Raw genomic sequence first — 19,612 nt, 5'->3', positions numbered from 1 at the left:
TTGAAAAAACTGGTTATTGGCTGTCCTTGCATTAAAGTCACCTATTAGCATTATTTCTCCTAAGGTGCCGAATAAGGAGATATCTTTTTTAATGACGCGTAAGGATCTTCATAGTCTAAATTCCCTCTCTTGTAGAACTTAGAGTTTTTAGGAGGGAAATAACAAGCAGCCAACCTGCAAATTGTCTCATTTACTGTTATTTGCAGCCAAATGTATTGTTTATTTGGGTCCTCTTTCTCAACTTTAACAGTTCCATACCATTTCTCATTTATAAGCACCGTAACTCCCCCATGTCCTTTACCTGTCCCATTCCCTTTATTCCAAATTGAAATTTTTTTGTAGCTATCAAAATCCAGAACCCTACAACTGTCATGCCCATGTGTTTCAACAAAGATGATAATATCCTTCCCTTCTCCTATGGACCCCACCCCGGGACCTGTTCTCCAAGGCCCGGGACCTGTTCTCCAAGGATAACCTCTGCAGTTCCAACTTGTCTCATGGGGACCCTAATTCCTATTTCTTATTCAAGAAGCGCTCACTAATCTGCGCTTTCCCATTCTTCAACCATGTCCACTTTCCTTCATTTCTTGCTGTCTTAACTTTATTCCACTCCTTCCTTTGTTCTTCTTGCTGCGCAAAAGTCAGATCTTCATCTAGATAGAATTGTGAACCTCTATGTAGCCTTCTATTTCTGAGGATCATGATTTTATCCTCTATGCTTCTCAAAGTAACTCTTATATGTCTATCTTTGCCTCCATCTATCTTCCTTCCTACCCTATTTGCCTGTTGAATACCCCCTATCCATTCCAACTTATCTCTGAGAAAGTTTCTAACTAGAATGTCGGTTCTCTCCTTTTCTCCGAAGTCTTTGATTCCTTTGATAATGATATTTGCAGCCTTACCACGTTTGTCTTGTTCTTCTTTTATTTGTATTTTGATTTGCTGCTCAATGATACCTTTTTGTTTGTTTGCTGCTCCATTTACCACTTGTGACCAAGATTTAGCCTCTTCTATCTGCTCCTTTAATTTAGACTCTTTAGTTTCCAAGTTAGCTAATTTTAATTGAATTTCTTTCACTTGTGTTGTGTCCTCTCCCTCTACCATTTCAGATCCCCTATCCTTAATTAATTTCAATTGTTTTAGTTCCTATTTTATGGTTTCCAACTCTTGCTGTCCAGTTTCCATTTTGGTCTGCATGTCTGAGATTTGTTCTTTAAGGTTTTTGTTCTCTCTCTCTCTATTTTGCTTGTATACTCTATTGCTTTGTATACTTTATTCTCCTCTTCCCAATTCCTTGCTTCTAGAACCTCGAGCCTCTTTTTTACTTCCATAAGCTCCTCCACATATAACTTAGATGACCATAATAATGGTGTTGAAGTTGGGCTATAAAAAATCTTTTTGCCCTGCTTATCTTCTATGTTGTCCTCTTTATTTGCTGTGTATACTTCTGCCTGAACCAAATTAGATTTGAAAATCTCATTAACATCTGCTTGTTCTTTTAACCTTATCCTATCGTTCTCATTCCCTTCCGGCCCCTCTTGTTCCATACTGGTTTGAAGAGTCTTGTCAGAAAAAATGTTCACCCTCGGCCAAATCATTGCAAATCGTTTCTTATGTGTTTGCCTTAACCTTCGAATTTGTCTACGTCTTAGTATACCTTTATATTGTTTTGCATTCACTAGTATCGATCTTTCGTCTGTGTTGTCTGCCTTTCCGTGGAGAAAATCTGCCATGGCAGACCCCCAGGATCCTGTTAAACCATCGAAATTAGCCATGGGTTGAGGAACCTCAGGTAGGGTTGTAGGAGGTTTCCAACCCTCATGATAAAAACGGTTTAACATGAAGCTCATAATCTGAGCCTGTAGGTTACTATTTGCCCCCACCACAAACCCTGGATGATGCAAAAAATAAAATAAAATATTATAAAATATAAAGTCATTTTATGAGCAAAATAAATTAATATTTTAAAAGTGAGTTATATTCCGGAAAGTTCTGTTGGGTTATTAAAAAAGGCTGGGGTTAGAGATTGTGATATTTGTATGTTGTATTTGAACAGCAGTTTGTTAATCCTCCATTGTTATTTCTGCCATATTGGACGAATGCTGTTTGTTTGACAAAATGTCTTAAACTCTATGAATGTTGCAATGGGTTTGTAATGCAATAAAAAGGTTCCCATATCATTTTTCAAACTATTAAAACTCCTCAAAATGAATGCATACAAACTGTTTAATAAAATGTCTGAATAGAGTAATCAGTAATAAATTGCAGATTTCGGTTGACTGTTTCAAGACAGTTTTATTACAAATGATGGCAATATAATGTGAGTTTTGACAATGATCTGAACATGTTATTTGCAATTAGGATTAGTTGGTAAGCTGTTGGTCTGAAATATTTTGATTGTATCGAACCAGAGCTAGCTCCCCTATTTGAAGTTCAGGTTATAGCAAATTGTGGGTTTTGCACCTTGCACTTGGGTAATCACCTTGGACATCATGTACTTATATTGTTTATACCATAGTAGCATTAATTGGCAAAAGATCGGATTAATTGGCAAAAATTGTGAAACTTTTGAAATGCTGATTTTTTTCCCCCAAAAATCGTGATACTATATAAAATCGTTGACCAACGACTTTGACCATTTTCCTGACGAGTTTTGAGGGTCTACAGATTTGAACACAGTTATACGTCGATTGGAGGATCTGATTCGTGTCTATGGCCTGTGAAAATGGGGCCGTCATTTGAGCATCAGCATTCACTGGACCAGCAAGAGACAGAGCCAAAAAAATTCTCATCCAAAGAAACCTAAGATCGTCACCCAACTTCCGTGACCTAGTCTTTCTCGTATGAGGCTTAGAGCCCTTCTTTGCCAAAGTCCTCTCTTTCTTCTTCTTCCTTGACAGTTGTTGCCAGTCTCCCATGCTTGACCCCAGTCCTCGTTCACCATCTCTGCATCGACCTTGATCTCTAGATGCTTCCTTGCCCATGCCGCACTATGCACCTTCCCACATCACGCAGCTTCGACAAAATTAATTTTTTATATAATCGTTATAATATTATAGTATGATAGTTATGATATAATAATGCATTAATATTATAATAGTATATTTATCTAGTTATAGATTAATACAATAGCTATGATATAATAATGTATTAATATTATAATAGTATATTTATCTAGTTATAGATTAATACAATAATATTGTTATGATATAATAATGTATTAATATTATAATAGTATATTTATCTAGTTATAGATTAATACAATAATATTGTATTAATCTATAACTAGATAAATATACTATTATAATATTAATACATTATTATATCATAACTATTATACTATAATAATATATTATAATTATTTTTACTATAATATTAATATAGTATAATATTTATAAAGTATTATAATATATTAATATTAAAATAGTATATTAATCTAATTATATATTAATACTATAATAAGTATTAATATATAATTAGATTAATATACTATTATAATATATTAATACATTATTATATTATAATTAATTTTACTATAATATTAATATAGTATAATAATTATAAATTATTATAATATATATTCTAATATAATTATTATACTATATTAATATTATAGTATAATAATTATAATACAATAATGTCAAGTATATTAATATGATGATTGATCTTTATACTTATACTATCATAATTATATAATATTATAATAAAAATATTAACATAATATAATAATAATAACAATATTATATTATCCGATTTTTTTTTTTTTTTTTTGCTGATTTTTTCAAAAAATCTTATACTTTTGGTTTGCCAATTTATTCCCCAAACGATTAATGCTACTATGGAACTTTATACCATAGTTGAAAAACTCGGACTCGACAAAAACTCGGCAAGGCCCGAAAATGCGACTTGGCAACTTAAAAAATTGCTTAAATTTCATTAGAAACACATTTTTTTTGCAAAATTCAACAAGGAGAAGCATCAATGAGTCAATAAATGGGTACAAAAATGAAACAAGCTGAGTCTAGTTATACTTGATTGATTTAAATGCAAACTGGGTATAAAATGGCATCCACATGTGGAATGTTGATGGCTGATAGTCTGAAACAAAATGAAAATAACAAATTGTTTTTGTAAAACTAAAAGTAAATACTACATCAAAACATTTTAGACCTTTCTCTTCCTAGCTCTAGTGAAAACTAGGGGAGAGGTAGAAGTAGAGGGTCTAGTCCTAGGAGTCTGCTATGGCTCCTCCACCTTGCCAAAACGACGTTGAGGGTAGCAATCCTCATAGGGGTTTGAGGGTGATAGAGAGAGGGGTAGAGAGATAGGTTTAGATCTTGGGGGAGAGAAGAAAAAGTGAGATAGAAAGCGGTAGAGAGAGGGGATGGAGGAAGAGTGTCAGGGAGAGAGAGATAGGTCTAGAATTCATGGCAGATAAAGTGAGTGAGATAGAGCGAGTGAGAGAATGCTAATAGGAGCCTGCTGATTACTGAAATTTGACAAGTCTGAAAATTTATAAGATCTTCTTAAACCTAAAATTTGCATTATAACTCCTAGAGATTCGAAACAACTCTCAAACATCTTACTAAAATGTACGTGAAATATACTTAAATTTTATATTTCATGTATATATTTTGATAAAGAGAATGAGACTGACTTGAAGAATTTTTTTTTTAGATATGTTTTTGATGCGTTTGGGCCTCTTTTTTTTTTATGAAGCCGAGTTTTTGCTAGACTCACTGTTTTTTTGCGAAAAGCTTGCCCAAAACTCGGTGAGTTTTTATCTGAAAAACACGTAGAGCAAAAAAACTCGTGAGTTTAAAAAAAAAACTCGCTGTGTTCTTTGTGAGTATTTCAACTATGATTTATTCTGATATAATGTGATTATGTCTTTTTTCATATTACCATGTTTAATGTGGTTGTCTCTTAATTCTTGTGCTTAATTACTACTACGTTTAGTAATTTTGTACACTTTGTAAGTCCTAACATAGATGATGTTGGATATTAATTTTGTTTCCTTCCAAAGTGTAGGCCTTTCAAGTTTTTATTTGCTATCTGCTGGACATTTCTTTTTTGGGGAAGAAAATGTGTCTTTTATTTCACAAACATAAATCATATAGATCAGGTGAACAGTAGAATTACAAAAGTAATCCTTGCTATAAAATCAAGCAAGGAAAGCACCCGTGCCTGAATCCCAACAGGTAATCAAGTGCAATACACCTCTGTGATGGACACTTGATGATTAGATGACAGAATACAGAAGGGGTGAGGTTTAGAGTTGTTTAATTCTATTTTCATGATTAATCCATTTTCTCCTTGCAATCTACTTTTGCATACCATCGTTTTCTGTGATGAAATAGTTATTAGTATTACTCATGGTTTTCAAGTTCCTTACCTGTCTAAGAAAATCCCATTGTATGTCCAAGTTATAACAGCCTTTTTTTGTGTATGATATTTAGGTGTAAAGCTCTTAATATTGACTTAAATCTAAAGCTTGCAATTTTTTTTGTTTTTTTCTCCAGCTGCAGTGGTTCAGTTGAAAGCACTCAGTGGTGCCTTATCAATGGAAGAAGCAGTGCCATATTCATTTTCAGTACAGATGAGCTTCTTAAAGTGCCTACTTGCACATGTTGTTTCAATTGTTTCTAATTTAGTTGATGTAAATTCTCATCATTCTGAGAAGGATGACACAACCGGCAAAAATGTAGAGCAAGCTAGATTGAAAGATGACGCAAATGTTTTTGGAGCTAATGCTTTAAATGCCTTAGAAAGCCAAGGTTTAAACTCAAGAAGTGATTTTTATCTCAAGCAGAGGGCTACAATACCATTGATGGAGACAGGGGGTCTTAACTGGCTTGTAGGTAAGTATTATGGATAACTTGTGATCTTAACATCCAATACTGGCCATGTCTAAAATATCTTTTGCATGCAATATTGGATAGTTGGGCATGGCTGTTTACTGCGGGAGTCTAGTGGCTTGAAAAATTATTGTAAAATGATAAAAGTTTGAAAGGGTTGATTGGCCAAACTTTCATTTGATCATTGTGGTTGTTATTGATAATGGCATTTACTGCTTCATGTTATTTCAATGTTTCTTTCAGTTTAAGTTAGCTGCATGCTATTGTGAATTATGATGGAATGAATACATCAGATGATCCTCTATGAATGCTAAGCATTATTTATTAGAATAATTTAGTCTGTGATACCCAGACAAATAATTCTGAAAAACTTTTGAAATTGATTAAAATCTTTAAAATTTCTTTCACATATGTGCTTTTGTATCATCTGTTCTCCAAGCTTATTCTGATCTGAGAGATGAAGGAAATGAAATCATCAGCCAATAAAACAATAACATTGCAGAGGTAGTTCCAGAAAACATTAGTGATTAGGAAATAATCAGCTTGTTGAGGTTTAAGATTTGTTTGCCAAGATAAATTTAGAGAGAACAATTTGCAAAGTAAATTTCGAACAAGAGAAATTTGCTTGAAAATTTTTAACTTAATGATCTTGGTGACATCAGTATTCCATCTACTCCCAGTTGTCGTGCAGTTGGAAGCTTGAGAGACTGGCTGAATGGTGAGGGACATTTTATTCTTTAGGGATAAGCACTATTCCAATTTTTGGCAGTTACATCCATAGAAATCAATGGTGAACTCCCAACAGTGCAGGAAACTATGGGCAGTTACATATTTGTGAAGCTGAAATTGAGATAGGTTCTTTTTCAGTGGTCTTTGCCTGTATAACTATGGTACACTCTCGGAGGATATAGTATTAGAATATTTTATTATATTTTAGTCAGTTATATTTAATTCTTTTATTAATGGTCATTTAGCTTGTTAGCTTTTTAGTTCGTTTTAATCTTTTAAGTGTAACTATTGCTTCTTTTATAAAGACGCATATTTAGCTTTTTAGCTTTATTTAGCTTTTTAAGCTTTTAAGCTTCATGTTGAAGCTTTAGCTTTGCGGTTTGTTCTTTTTAGAACTCCGTCTTTTAATTCCTTTATATGCGGTTGCATATTCATAATTAATTCATTCAATTGTTTTTCATGGTATTAGAGCATGAAAATAAAAAATTTTCTGAAATTTTTGTTATTCTAAAAATTTTCAAAAGGAATTTTTTTTAGTGAAAAATTTTAAATATTTTTTTGTGAGATTTTTTTTAAAAGATCTTTTTCTGGGCGAATTTTTTCGGTTCAAAGAAAAATGCGGGTTAGGGTTTTCTGAAAATCTCAACGTCTATTTTTGCAAATTTTTGTAGGAGGTATTTTTTGGAGAGAGTTTTTTTTCTTGGGCGATTTGGGCAGATTGTGGGTTTCTCGAAGCTGGAAATTTCGAAGTTTTTTTTTCCAGGGTTTCTAGGTGCCGTTTCTCTATTTGTGCGGATTTTTCATGGCCTCGCGTTTGTGCTTTTGCTACCTTTTCTAGGCACGATCTGCAATTTTCCGGCGATAGTTTTTGTGAATTTTGTGTGAAAATTTCTTTTGACAAAAAATCGTGACGGATTTCTCTTTTTTTTTGGCGCTTGTTTTGTGGGTTGCGATTTTTTTTTACGAGCACGTTTTTTCTGCGATCTATGTTTTCTTCGGCGGGAATTTGTTCTGTGACCTTTTGTAGAAATTTTTCCGCAATTTTTTTATCCAACATACGGCGACAACTAGAGAGTATATCGTCTGATTTTTTAGTTTTTTTCGTGATTTTCGCGATTTTACCAGACATGCGGCAGCGGCTAGGGTTTCAACAATGTTTTAAAAATAAAAAAAAACATCGTGTTTTTTTTTTGTCAGACAGATTTCGCAATTTTCTAGGTCTTCAAGAAAGGGGTTTTAAAGATGCATAGTTAGCTTTTTAAATTTATGTAGCGTTTTAAGATTTTAAGCTTCATGTTGAAGCTTTAGCTTTACAGTTCGTTCTTTTTAGAATACCATCTTGTAATTCCTTTATATACGGTTGTATATTCGTAATTATTTTATTCAATTATTTTTCAAATAGTAGAACACATGATGTAAAATATATACAACAAAGCAACTGCTAAACACAAAACCTTGGCCAGTACAATCTTAAGTGTACCTTGTACCCAGAGTTGGACATACCTTGTATGCCCCTTCTCCAATACCTGTAGCCCACCGAACAACTTTCTTCCTTGAATGATCTTGACAATGGGCTTCTCAGTTTCTCTTAAGGGTTTACAAGAAATTTAAAGGGTGGCTCCAACCAGCACACAGTTTAATAACTATGTAATTACATTCATACTCATCCTTTAACGGTTTTACATGTTTTCCAAGTTTTAATGGACTTTTCTTGAATTCTCCCTTTAATAAGAGGGTTTTTATAATGTTGAAAGGCTCATCTCACCTTTTCCCGTCTTTAAATTTTTACTTGAAAGGGTTATTTTCATTTTCATCCTCTTTATTTACATTTGATACCTTTGCTTCTTTTTTTTTTCTTTCAGTATTTACAAAGGACTTCGTAAGAAAATCGTATGAATGTGGAAATAATCCAATAACACAGTCAGCATCGGTTAACTAAGTGACTAGTTGTGGTATGGGTCTTGGTTTAGGGTCATGTATCCTACAATTCTTCTCTTTGTGTTGTGTTCATTTTGGGTTTGCCTTTACAAAAAAAAAAGTATGTGTGCGTGAGAGTATGTATATATGTGTATATATATACATGCACATACATACATACACTTACACACACACATACACACACATACATAGCCTAAAAGTAGGAATTAAGATGAGAATATCATATAGCTTCACATAGACAACAAAATTACCAAAAACTTGAATGCTATTAAAAACTTAAATGATAAATATGGTAAAGTATTTATTGTTCAACTTCAAAGTTCAAGTTCAATGTAAAAAAACAATATTAAGCTCAACAATTAGATTTGATCAGCAAACAACAATATTAAAGTCAACAATATTGACATTAGATGATGTAGGAACATTAGATGAACAACACGCAATGCTAGTTCTATGTTGGGAAGTGTAAGCATCCAAGCCAGTGTGCTGTAATGTCCCCTATTAGGAGGGCTGCCAATTACTAATAATTAACATATATTATTATACATTCTTATGCTTCGATTCATATTTTCTTAAATTATTACATGATTTAGTATTATAACACATTTAACCTTCATTACATTAAGTTCTATCTTAGCTTATTTCCTAATCCTAATGAGGGAAGGGGGATTTATTCTCATAGGATGCTGACACCAATTACTGATCTGCAGTAACAGTAGTTGACTGCCAAAGGTGTGATTCGAACTTCTTTGATAATATTCCTCCCTTTACTGAGCATCTGACTATACTTATATTCCTTTGATTCATTAACTGATATATATATATACATTTTAAAGCTGTTTGAATATTTAGATATTGATTGCTTGTTCAGCTTTTATTCCATATTAATGCCACTAATTTTATTAAGTTCATATAGGATTTGATATATAGATTATTGGCTGTTATATTCCATAAAATCAGAAATCCTTTCCACACATACCTGTTACTGAGCTTTTCCTATCCTTGCTGGCTGCCTAATAACATTTGTTGTTAGTATAGTAGTGATTGTAAGGCAGACAGATCTGACATGCATCAGGTCTGGTCTGCCATTATATATAAAATTAAATATGATTCATACGTATTGCAACCTATAATAGTAATAATATGACTATTAAATTCTGCATATAGACATTATCAGGCTTCATATATTAGGCCTACATATTAAGAACATCCCCTATGCATAACCTCAAGAACAAAGGTGTTATTGCCTGTAACTTAATAACAGTTCAGTTCTGATCTCATCGATGGCACAGTATATATAATCATTTCCCATCTATTTGAAGATTGCAGATGATATCCTCCTCTGATCTGGACAATCTTGTTGACCATTCATATGTCCCCTTTTGCGAATGGAAATGAGACATACTTTATACATTTTCATGCCTCTTTGGAGAGGCGTGGGAAATCTTCACCCCATCGTGCCTCTTCTCCTATAAAGGTTGTGTGATACTATTTGTTTGTTGGTAACAATATTATTTACTGGCTAATAGGATCTTCAACAATATCACATCCCTTCATACACAACTTTAGGATATTAAATAATCGGTTAATATCATGACCACCCTGTGATTAGTATTAGTGAATGTTTTGCTGCCTTCATGATTAAAACTGATACTCATTACCAATCACTCTTGCTGAATATCACTGTCTATTGTTGAGGGGACAATCTCTGACACCATCTGTCAGTATTTGATTTAATAATTAACTTTATTGATAGATTAGGGTGAATGCTATTCTGTTATATATTGTTTTTATTGAATATTTGTTTCCTGAATTTGTTTATTATTATATTTGTTTCTAATTACATTGTTGAAATGTCCCCATTTTCATGAGCATCAGAGTTCAAGGGATTAGCCTATTACTTGGACTCTCGTAGGCTAATATGTTTGTATACAGAGTCTCAGTGGCAATTAATGGATATTGTTGTCAGTGATGAGCCATTGACAGATGTTGGAGCTTTCTATCGTAACTACACAATGAGGAGTGCTCATCATTTTTCTTTTGATCCACATGTGGAGGACTTGATGATGCATCGGTGTGGATTGGCTCCGAGATTATACCATCCTTGGTGGGATGGGTATTCACCATCTTCAGTAGATGGAATCAGCAGCTGCAAGTTGGTGGGGGACTACTTGCAAAATCAACACATCCATGACAGTTTAGCAGAGGATGGAGATAGTGGTTATGATACATACACCTTCAGGAGTTCTTAGCTCCATAGTACGGATGGATGCGAGTCTCGGTTGTATTGGGACATGGCGACCGGGTTAGCATTGCAGTTTGGGTGGGTCCTATTGGTTGGCTTCACCACTCTTGGTATGGTGAAGTTGGGATCAGTGTTGAGCAACAGAAGTTTTAGGATGTTCATTTTGGCAATCTTCTATTCAGGATTTGGGATCCTGGCATTCAACCGAGCATTGAGTATAGAGTTTGGGATTCTTTGGGTATATCGGGATTCCAAACAGGGTTTACAGTTTAGCATTGCATCATGTTCAGTGTGCTGAGAGTATACCAGTTCATCCTTGGCCTTCTTGAATTGATGCACTACTCTTGTGCGCAGGGGTTGGGTAGTCGGCATGATGTTTGTCCTTGCGCAGTTGTGTTTATGTTGATGCTATCGGGGTCGGTTTGAGATGTGGGACATTTTCGAGATCATCTTTTGGACCTCTGGTGGGTAGTAGAGATTGCTTGAGGACAAGCAATTTTAGGGAGGGTGGACTGTGATGTTCCCTTTTTTCGTGAGTATCAGAGTTCGAGGGATACCCTATTACTTGGACTCTCGTAGGCTAATATGTTTGTATAGAGAGTCTCAGTGGTAGTTAATGGAGATTGTTGTCACTCCATGTCTTCAGTTCAGTCTCAGGTTCAATTCTAGGCCTTTGTATATCAGTGTTTGATCTTAGTTGAGGAACTTACTATTTATAGTAAGTCAATCTAGCAGCAAAGCTATTTTTAGTCATGGCACCTGGACACATGGGGGATACACAATGTTAATCCTAGCTTCAAACGGCTCATCAAAAGACTAAATATTGAGGGAGATATTAATATTTTAGTGGTTAAGTTATTTAATTAACTTATATGGATATTATAAAGTCATAAAGTGACTTTGTATAAATTAAAAAGCCACTAAAATATTATAAAGTGACTTTAAAAATCACTAAAATGAAAAAAGTTCGCCCAAATTCATTTTATAACTATGTAAAGTAATTAAAATGCATGTAATGTATTTTAAAAGGCAATTGGGTGTACTTTCTTGGAACTCATGCCATTTGGGGTTATAAGGGAAAAAAGCAATTCAACCTCAATTCATTATTGATTATTTGAAATTGCTTGCTTTTGCTTTGTGGATTTTTTGAGACGAGTTTCAGAGGGTTTGCTATTGAAGAATGATAATTCTTCATGGTTCTATGATTTTGAGGCTGTGAAAGATCACCTGAATTATTGCAACTGAGAGAGTTTCATTTAGGAGTCTTATTGTGCTTCATCAGAGGTTATTTTCTTCAGTTATTTGCAGATTTTTCAATAAGGAAAGGGCATTCAGGTTTAGTTGCCCCATTTAGCAGCATCTTTCATTTCAATAAGCAGCTGTACAAGTTGCTGTTGCTGGCCGTACAATTCTTGCTTGGCATGTGGGGTCCAAAAAAGGGACGTTTTGTCTGGGAGGCTGAAACGCCTTCCTATTTTGCAATCTGGTTGCACCATTCCCAACACCTAGCATATTCAGGTGGTTTCATCTCATTTCTGGCTTGGAGAAATTGTATTATGGACTTGTACACCTATTTTGGTCGATTTCCCAATCTTGGCTGGCAAGTTCCAAAATTTTCTTATTTAAATAATAGGACCTCCGAGTATGTTTTATGTATTAGTTTCAATTGTAGCAATTACCTGATACTTAATATTAGTTGCAGTTGCTCTCTACTTCTTGTCAATTCAGTTTTATGTGCATTTCTTGCTTGGCACACTTGTTATTTTTTTGCTTAAAATTCTTCAAAACCTTTGAAATTACAAAAACAAGACAACATTTGCATCAGTAGAAGATTAGAACCAGCAGGGTTCTTACAATTATTATGATAATGAATGTTTACTTATTAATTTATTATTGATCAACTACAGTTACACACTGTTATTGATCAAACATTTAAATATCACTATCTTATTAATATGTAATATTTATTTATAATATTTTCAAATATAATATTAATTTATTTTATTTAAATATTTCAAGAATAATTAATAAATATTAATGAAATAATGATATTTTATAAATAAATAAATATTTAATGATTCGAAGTAATTATTTGTTGATAATTATTATTATGTTCATTAATAATAATTACTTCATTTAGGTTATATATAATGATCAAGGAGGGGACATGACATGCGCTTTGGCTCTATATCCCACAACTTTGTGTCCCCATCCTTATACTTATGCTGTTTGTACAAAAGGTGTCAGTTTAAATGCACATACACTAATTGGATGAAATAATGTGCTCTAATTACCCTCAGATGTAGACGAATTGGCAACCTATGAAAACAAAATAGAGAGATAGAGTTGCACATTATAAAAATAATTTTTAAAAAATATTATAATTGAAATTTTAAACATTAAAAAATAAAATTTTGTTTAACTTGTGATAAATTTTTTATTGCTATAAATTTTTTTTATTGTGAGTGGTTGGAAGTGTGGGCCATAGAACTAACACCTATTGTGAGTGTCCTTGAAGTTATTGTGAAGAGTTTCAATACTTTGACCATTTTAATGTACAAAATCAATGAAATCACTCGTGATTGCATCTTTCAAATTAGGATTAGGGAAGAGTCTATGAAATGTTGCCTTGTACCCTTTAGTGACTTCGAATCAATGCAAAGGCAAGCAAATTTAGTAGGGTGGTCATTGTGTTCCATCTTTCTTCAATAATTGTGTGCACTTGTTTGAAAAATGTTTTTTTAGGATCTTGCTCTTTCTCTTTTATGATGCTCTTCAATCAATCATTGATTTGATGCCATGATATATCTTTCTCAAGCAAGGCTTGTCCATATCAATATAATGAATCATGCTCAAAATGAGTTCTGTGAAACTGAGGAGATACTCAACACGATCCCAGTAAGAGTTGCTTGGCCTCTATGTGGACCAAGTTGGCTAATCACCATGCCTTTTTGAACTTTCACACATTGTTTCAAGATGATTGTGTTAGAAGCAAAATTGGTCTCAACAACCTAGTCAAAAAAAAAAAAATAATAAAAAGAAAACTCTAAAGAAAAATTAGAATACACAATTAAATTATGACTTTAGTAAATAAGTTTAAAATAAATAAATTTAATTAATGTGAAGTTAAATGTAAAAGCATAAAATTTAAACTTCACCTACCTTCAATAGCTTGAATATCTTGCATTATATAGTTGGCAAATGCAATTATACCTTCCACCACTTGGAATTAGTTGTATCATATCTGCATAATTCCATGCAAGAGAACTCAAATGCATTTTGAATTTGGGTTGGGTCTCTGTTGCCAAAAATGTGATGAAGCAGCCCCATTTTGTATTTTTATAGGCAAAATGTGTTTACCATTGTGAATCGCCATTTCTAAGATGCCTATCCTGTTTCTTGTTGTTGCCAGGGAATCTCCATTTTCGGTGACAGTGAACTTAAAATTTTCTGAGCTTGCCAAGTTGTGTTTATCGTTATACTTTCTAATTTAATCTTTATTTTATAAGATTTCTTTAATGATATATTTTAAATTTTTTTATTTGATATTTTTATTGTCAATTGTAGTTAAATTCTATGTTACTCGGGGACGCATCCCCGGTATTTTTTTCAGGCGTCCCTGTCCCGGGGATAGGGGACTCCTAGGGGACGTCCCCATAAATTCTGCACATTGACAGTGAATTTTGACAATGAATTCTATAAGCAATTTGACTTTGACTCTCAATTTAACACAAATTTGGCATAAGAACTCTACTAGTTCTTATATGTTAAGGTTCTATAATGTATATGTGAATGCTTTCTCCATGTTTTCATATGAATATTTTAAATTTCCCTATATATTTTAATTTTTCCTATTTTTATATAGCCGTCCCCTTTGCCATCCCCTAGCCGTCCCCAAAATTGGCAAAAAAAATCACCGTCCTGGAAACACGTACCCCCGTCCCCTGCCATCCCCGTCTCGGAGACTCGGGGAATTTAATATAGAAACATGTTTTTTTAAAAATATTTTTTTAAGTTAGTTTATAAAGTTGTTTTAAATATGTATTTTTTATAATAAATTTGAATATTGAAAATGTATGTGTATAAAATCTGTTTCTTATACATAACATTTATATATTCTGTTTCTTGTCACATTGCTGTTGCTGTTGCAGTTTCCATTTCACATTTTTGGTCACATAGGGTTGGGCCATAGAGGTAGAACTAACTTTCATTGCAAATACTATGACAAGAAGTTTTATAAACAACATATTCAAAACAAATAAAATTTTAAAAACAAAAAAATAGATATATAAAACCTAGCTCTTTTGATACATTCGTAGAAGAATGCAAGAACATTAAATAACAAAGCAAAGAGATTGTATCGTGTTTGTAAAACAATAATGTACGAGAAAAAGTTACCTCTTTGCAAAAATATTCTTCTATTATCTTTTTGGTAGCCAATGGGCACTTGCAAATATGTAGCAATGACTATTTTACCGTTGTAGAAGCTTCAAAGATCAATCTTCAACTTCTTGTCTTGATTTAACAAACAAAAATGAATGTTCATCCTCTTGGAATGATATTTGGTGTTTGCAATAGAATGAGCTAAAATGAACTAGTGACTTTTAGAGTTTGAAATTTGTTTTAGGTCACCTAGGTCAAAGTCTAAGTATGCAAAATTCAAAAGAAAATTAAAAAAATTAAAAGATATGTAGGGGATTGATTGATTTGCGCTATGTTTGTCTGGTTTCTCTTGGATCTTCTTGGGTTCATCTATGTCTCACAATCTTGAATCTTGCTCAAATCCGTTGGCAGATTGGAGCGGATCATGGATTTGGTTTGAACCATACACAGATTCGGTCATATAGCTGGTTTAGGAATCAATTTATTGTTGATTGGTTTGCAGTCTGATTACCTTTTCAATTGATGCCCCAAATTTGAGAGACAAATATTAGTAGCCATAGGTATTCTTGAAGTACTCTTATAATTCTATCTCCACACCTCCATAATTTTTGGATTCTACTTCCAGGGTGGGATTTCTCTTCCATAATTAGGATTTATTATTTTACCTACAGTGGAAGAATCACTTCATCATTAAGAAGAGAGATATCAGAGTAGACATCTGTTATGGACAAGGATTTACATTATTTATGCTATGGGTATGTTCTCAATGGTTTCAAATTCTGGTGCAATCTTTTCAGATATAAACTGATTTACAAACTTTGTAAAATGGAGTCAGACACAAAGTTTTGGTTTATCTTGACACGTTAAGTCTACGATGAAGTTCAAGATAGGTACCAATAGTTGTTATTTGTTATCATCGTGATACACTACCAAGTACATAGAAAAAACACGTTTTTTATTTATCTAGGAATTGATACATAAGTAGACAAACATACTTGATCATTGCTTGGGATGGAAGTGGCCCAATGATCACATTACTATACTAGACCAGTTTGATGCCTGCACATAAATGGTGAACATCCTACAGGAATTTTAGTATTTATCTTTAATTCAACTTACTCTGGCATTTATATCGACTTTATGAGGCCTTTCAATATCTGTGTACAGTCTTCCAGTTCCTAGATTCATTTTAGAACTCCTTAATTTTCTTTTGCAGTTTTCTTGAGCACTTGTCTTCTTGTTAGTTTATTGTTTGCTTAGTCTTGCATATTTATTGACTTTACTGTCTTTGAAGAGTCTTCCAGGATTTTATTTCTTGTTTCTGAGCTCTTCAATTCTCTATTGCATTTTCTGTGGGCACTCTTCTTTTCGCTACTTTACATAAGCAATTACACACCCACTACCTGTTCATTAGTTATTAGTTCACAGAAATATTTCATTTTATTCATTTGCTTGAAATACATTGTGGCCTTAACAATTAGACTGTTGAGATGCTTTGATAATACAAAATCTGATATTTTTTCAAAAGTTTCCAAACTCATTGGTCTACCCATCAGCAATATTTTCAAAGTGAACGAACCTTTTGGAAACATATTTACATTGTGTGTAATTAATGCTATATTTGGTTTTGAATTTATAATAGTGCCTCTCAAAGAAGTTGCAAACTTCTTTCTATTAACTAGAAGTATTGCAAAAAAGAACTCCTTGTTTGTCTGATGATGTTAAAACAAAAAGAAAGGTTCCAGACCCATTGGTCTCTCACATTCTGCAAGATTTTCAAATTGGATGAAGTGACATGTACCCTCATGGAAAATATTTTTGATGTTTGTGGTTAATTGGGTTCATTTTCCTTACAGATGCCTCTAGCAGAAGAGGTCATAAATCCTTGCTGTTAATGAAATACAGGCAATAAAGAAAGAATTTGTTTGTTAATGACAGAGAACAAAAAATGCAAAGTTGAATCAGAAGATTGTGCTTTAAGGTTGGCTAGTTTATTGAAAATTTACTTTATGGTTTTCTTATTCGCTAATTTGTTGCTTGTTGTTAGTTCAAATATTATAAAAAATGAAGTACTGGTTTTCTGCATCATATGAGGAAAGAATTTAGAGCAGATTAAAAGAATTTAATGGTTTCTGGCTAAATGCAAATGACAGTGCTCAGTATTCTTTCTGTTCTCTTAAAGTTTGAATTGAAACATCAAATAAGAGTTTTTAAAGCTTTTTCTAGATTGCTTTTGTTTGCTTGTGCTTTTATGTTATCTTTGCTGCTGTATGCAATGTTGGACTGCCTGTATTGATTTAATTATTGTATTTTACTTTTCAGTGACTATCTACCTTGTCTTTCTCTCGGATTTCCATTTATAACAAGAAGAGCCATTCTATCCGTATATCTATCTATATTTGCTGCAATAAATATGTAGGATGTTTTGATATAACAGAATATATAAACAGTTTATGGATTTATTTCAGTGAATGTTCTAAAATTCTCTGTATAACACCTAGAAGCTGAGACAGTTTTGGATCATCATTTGTGTATTAATCTCTATATTCTATGCATCTTAGTGGGTTGATAATGTAATTCTATTGATATTTTGCAGAGCTTTTACGAGTTTTAAGGAGATCGCAGCTAAAGAATCAATTAATGGAAATGCCCCTAGAGCAATTGACATTAAGAACTCTAAAATCAGCTTTGATTGCAAATCCACGTGCACAGAATCACTTCAAAAGTATTGGTGGCCTTCAAGTCTTAATGGATGGCCTTGGCATATCAACTACAATGGGCGAGTTAGTAAATCTATCCAAAGGATATGATCTCAGGTACTTTTCATGAAACTAATATTTATTATTGGATTGGTTTTGTTTTTTGCTCTCTCTGATTTCATAGTCAGTTCCATGAGTTACAGAAATGATTGTCATGATTTGTAGTGCTAAGGCATATATTTTAGAATGGATCTTTATGTGGTATAATAGTAATCTACATGAAGGATGTGCAGTCGCAACTCAAATAAATCTGGCAGCATTTTCAAAGTTTGGTACATTCTAACAAACATCATTACATAAGGATGAACTAGACACCACCACAATGTACTTTTGGCAATTATGTGATGACATATCTCAAACTTGTCTATTTTGAGAGATGTTCTGAGGTCTCAGTGAGAGACTTTGACAACAGACAGAAAAAGAATGCATTAGAGTGGACGCTTAGGAAGGAAGACTGCACCATTGGAAGTTGCATTCCAAAATCTCTCTGTATGAATATATAATGTCAATAACTTGTTGAATTTTTGGGAAGTTAATAATGGCTACAAATGTCAGAAGATGACTTGAATTCCAAGCATGAAGTTTGACTTCAAAGAGGATACATGATTTAGCATATGTGCAATAACCATCATAATGATAGGTCACAGATTAATATGCCAAGAGATGTATCTATATGGTAGGTCACAGATGAATGGTTATGATTCATGAAAATTGTGAATGTCAGGTCTAGCAATTTTTGCCTCCAAAAGAACTGTAATTTTTTTTAATAAATCAAAGCCTTATAATTTTTTTCTGGTTTTCCCCTGAAAAAACACAAAAGATGCTATTTGTGACCATTTTTAATCAAATCTATCTTCAATAGGTGATTTATTTTGTCAAGCTAGGTTTATGTTTCGGGTGTTTTAATTTTTAAATATAACTTGGTTCTACAGAAATAGGCACTGGTTGTTGGGGCAAAAAAACAAAACAAAACAATGTAGAAGACTTTGGTTTAAAACCTTATCTCGACAAAATACTTTTACATTTTTTTTTGTATGTATTTGTTTATGTTTCTAGCTTGATGAACTGGATGATGGTAGTGAGACTCAAGGTTGATAGCATCTCCACAACAAGAATTCCTATTGAAAAATTAATAGAACACAATATTCTAATATTCTATTAATTAACAGGATACAATTATGAAGAGGTTTATCTCCTTATATAGAGATTGGAGAAGATACCACCCTAACGGATAAATATTACATGACTCACTTAAAGCTAAAACATGAATCAAGAAAAATGAAAAGTAAACACTTGCCAGCTTTATTACATCTGTAAGCCTTACCTTTTAATAATTTATTATTCTAATACCACCCACCGCCCTGCTTAAGACATACATCAGTAAGAAAAAACATAACAAATTAAACACACTCTAATCCACGAATTCCCCTTCTTCAGAAGCTTTTCTTTGAAAACTGACCATGCACTAGGTAGAACTCCATCAAGCTGTCTCAAACTTTCGTAAAGGTGTAGCTTCTGAGCTGAATTCCCAAGTTCCTAGATTACCACCTCCCTGAACTTCCGAATTATAGATCTCCTGCACCATTGAACAACAATCCATGTTGAGCTACACTTCTTGAGCCCATCAAGTTGTCTCATAACACTCAGGAGGGTATGATTCCCAGTATCACAAACTTCCAAGCTGACTAGGCAACCATCCA

At 33.1% G+C, this 19,612-nt stretch overlaps 1 protein-coding gene across 7 annotated transcripts in view; it reads left to right on the top strand.

The window, feature by feature from the left end:
* Positions 1–19,612, top strand: part of LOC131047875 (BEACH domain-containing protein B) — a 273,465-nt gene that overhangs the window by 105,819 nt on the left and 148,034 nt on the right. For all 7 annotated transcript variants that reach the window (XM_057981681.2, XM_057981678.2, XM_057981679.2 and 4 more), the window contains 2 exons: positions 5,523–5,861; positions 17,750–17,969. In XM_057981681.2, coding sequence (XP_057837664.2) covers positions 5,523–5,861; positions 17,750–17,969 — 559 coding nt within the window. The remainder of the gene's footprint in view (positions 1–5,522; positions 5,862–17,749; positions 17,970–19,612) is intronic.

The sequence above is a fragment of the Cryptomeria japonica genome, chromosome 3, assembly GCF_030272615.1.
Source record: "Cryptomeria japonica chromosome 3, Sugi_1.0, whole genome shotgun sequence".
Classification (NCBI taxonomy): domain Eukaryota; kingdom Viridiplantae; phylum Streptophyta; class Pinopsida; order Cupressales; family Cupressaceae; genus Cryptomeria; species Cryptomeria japonica.
This window is presented reverse-complemented; position numbering and strand designations above follow the sequence as displayed.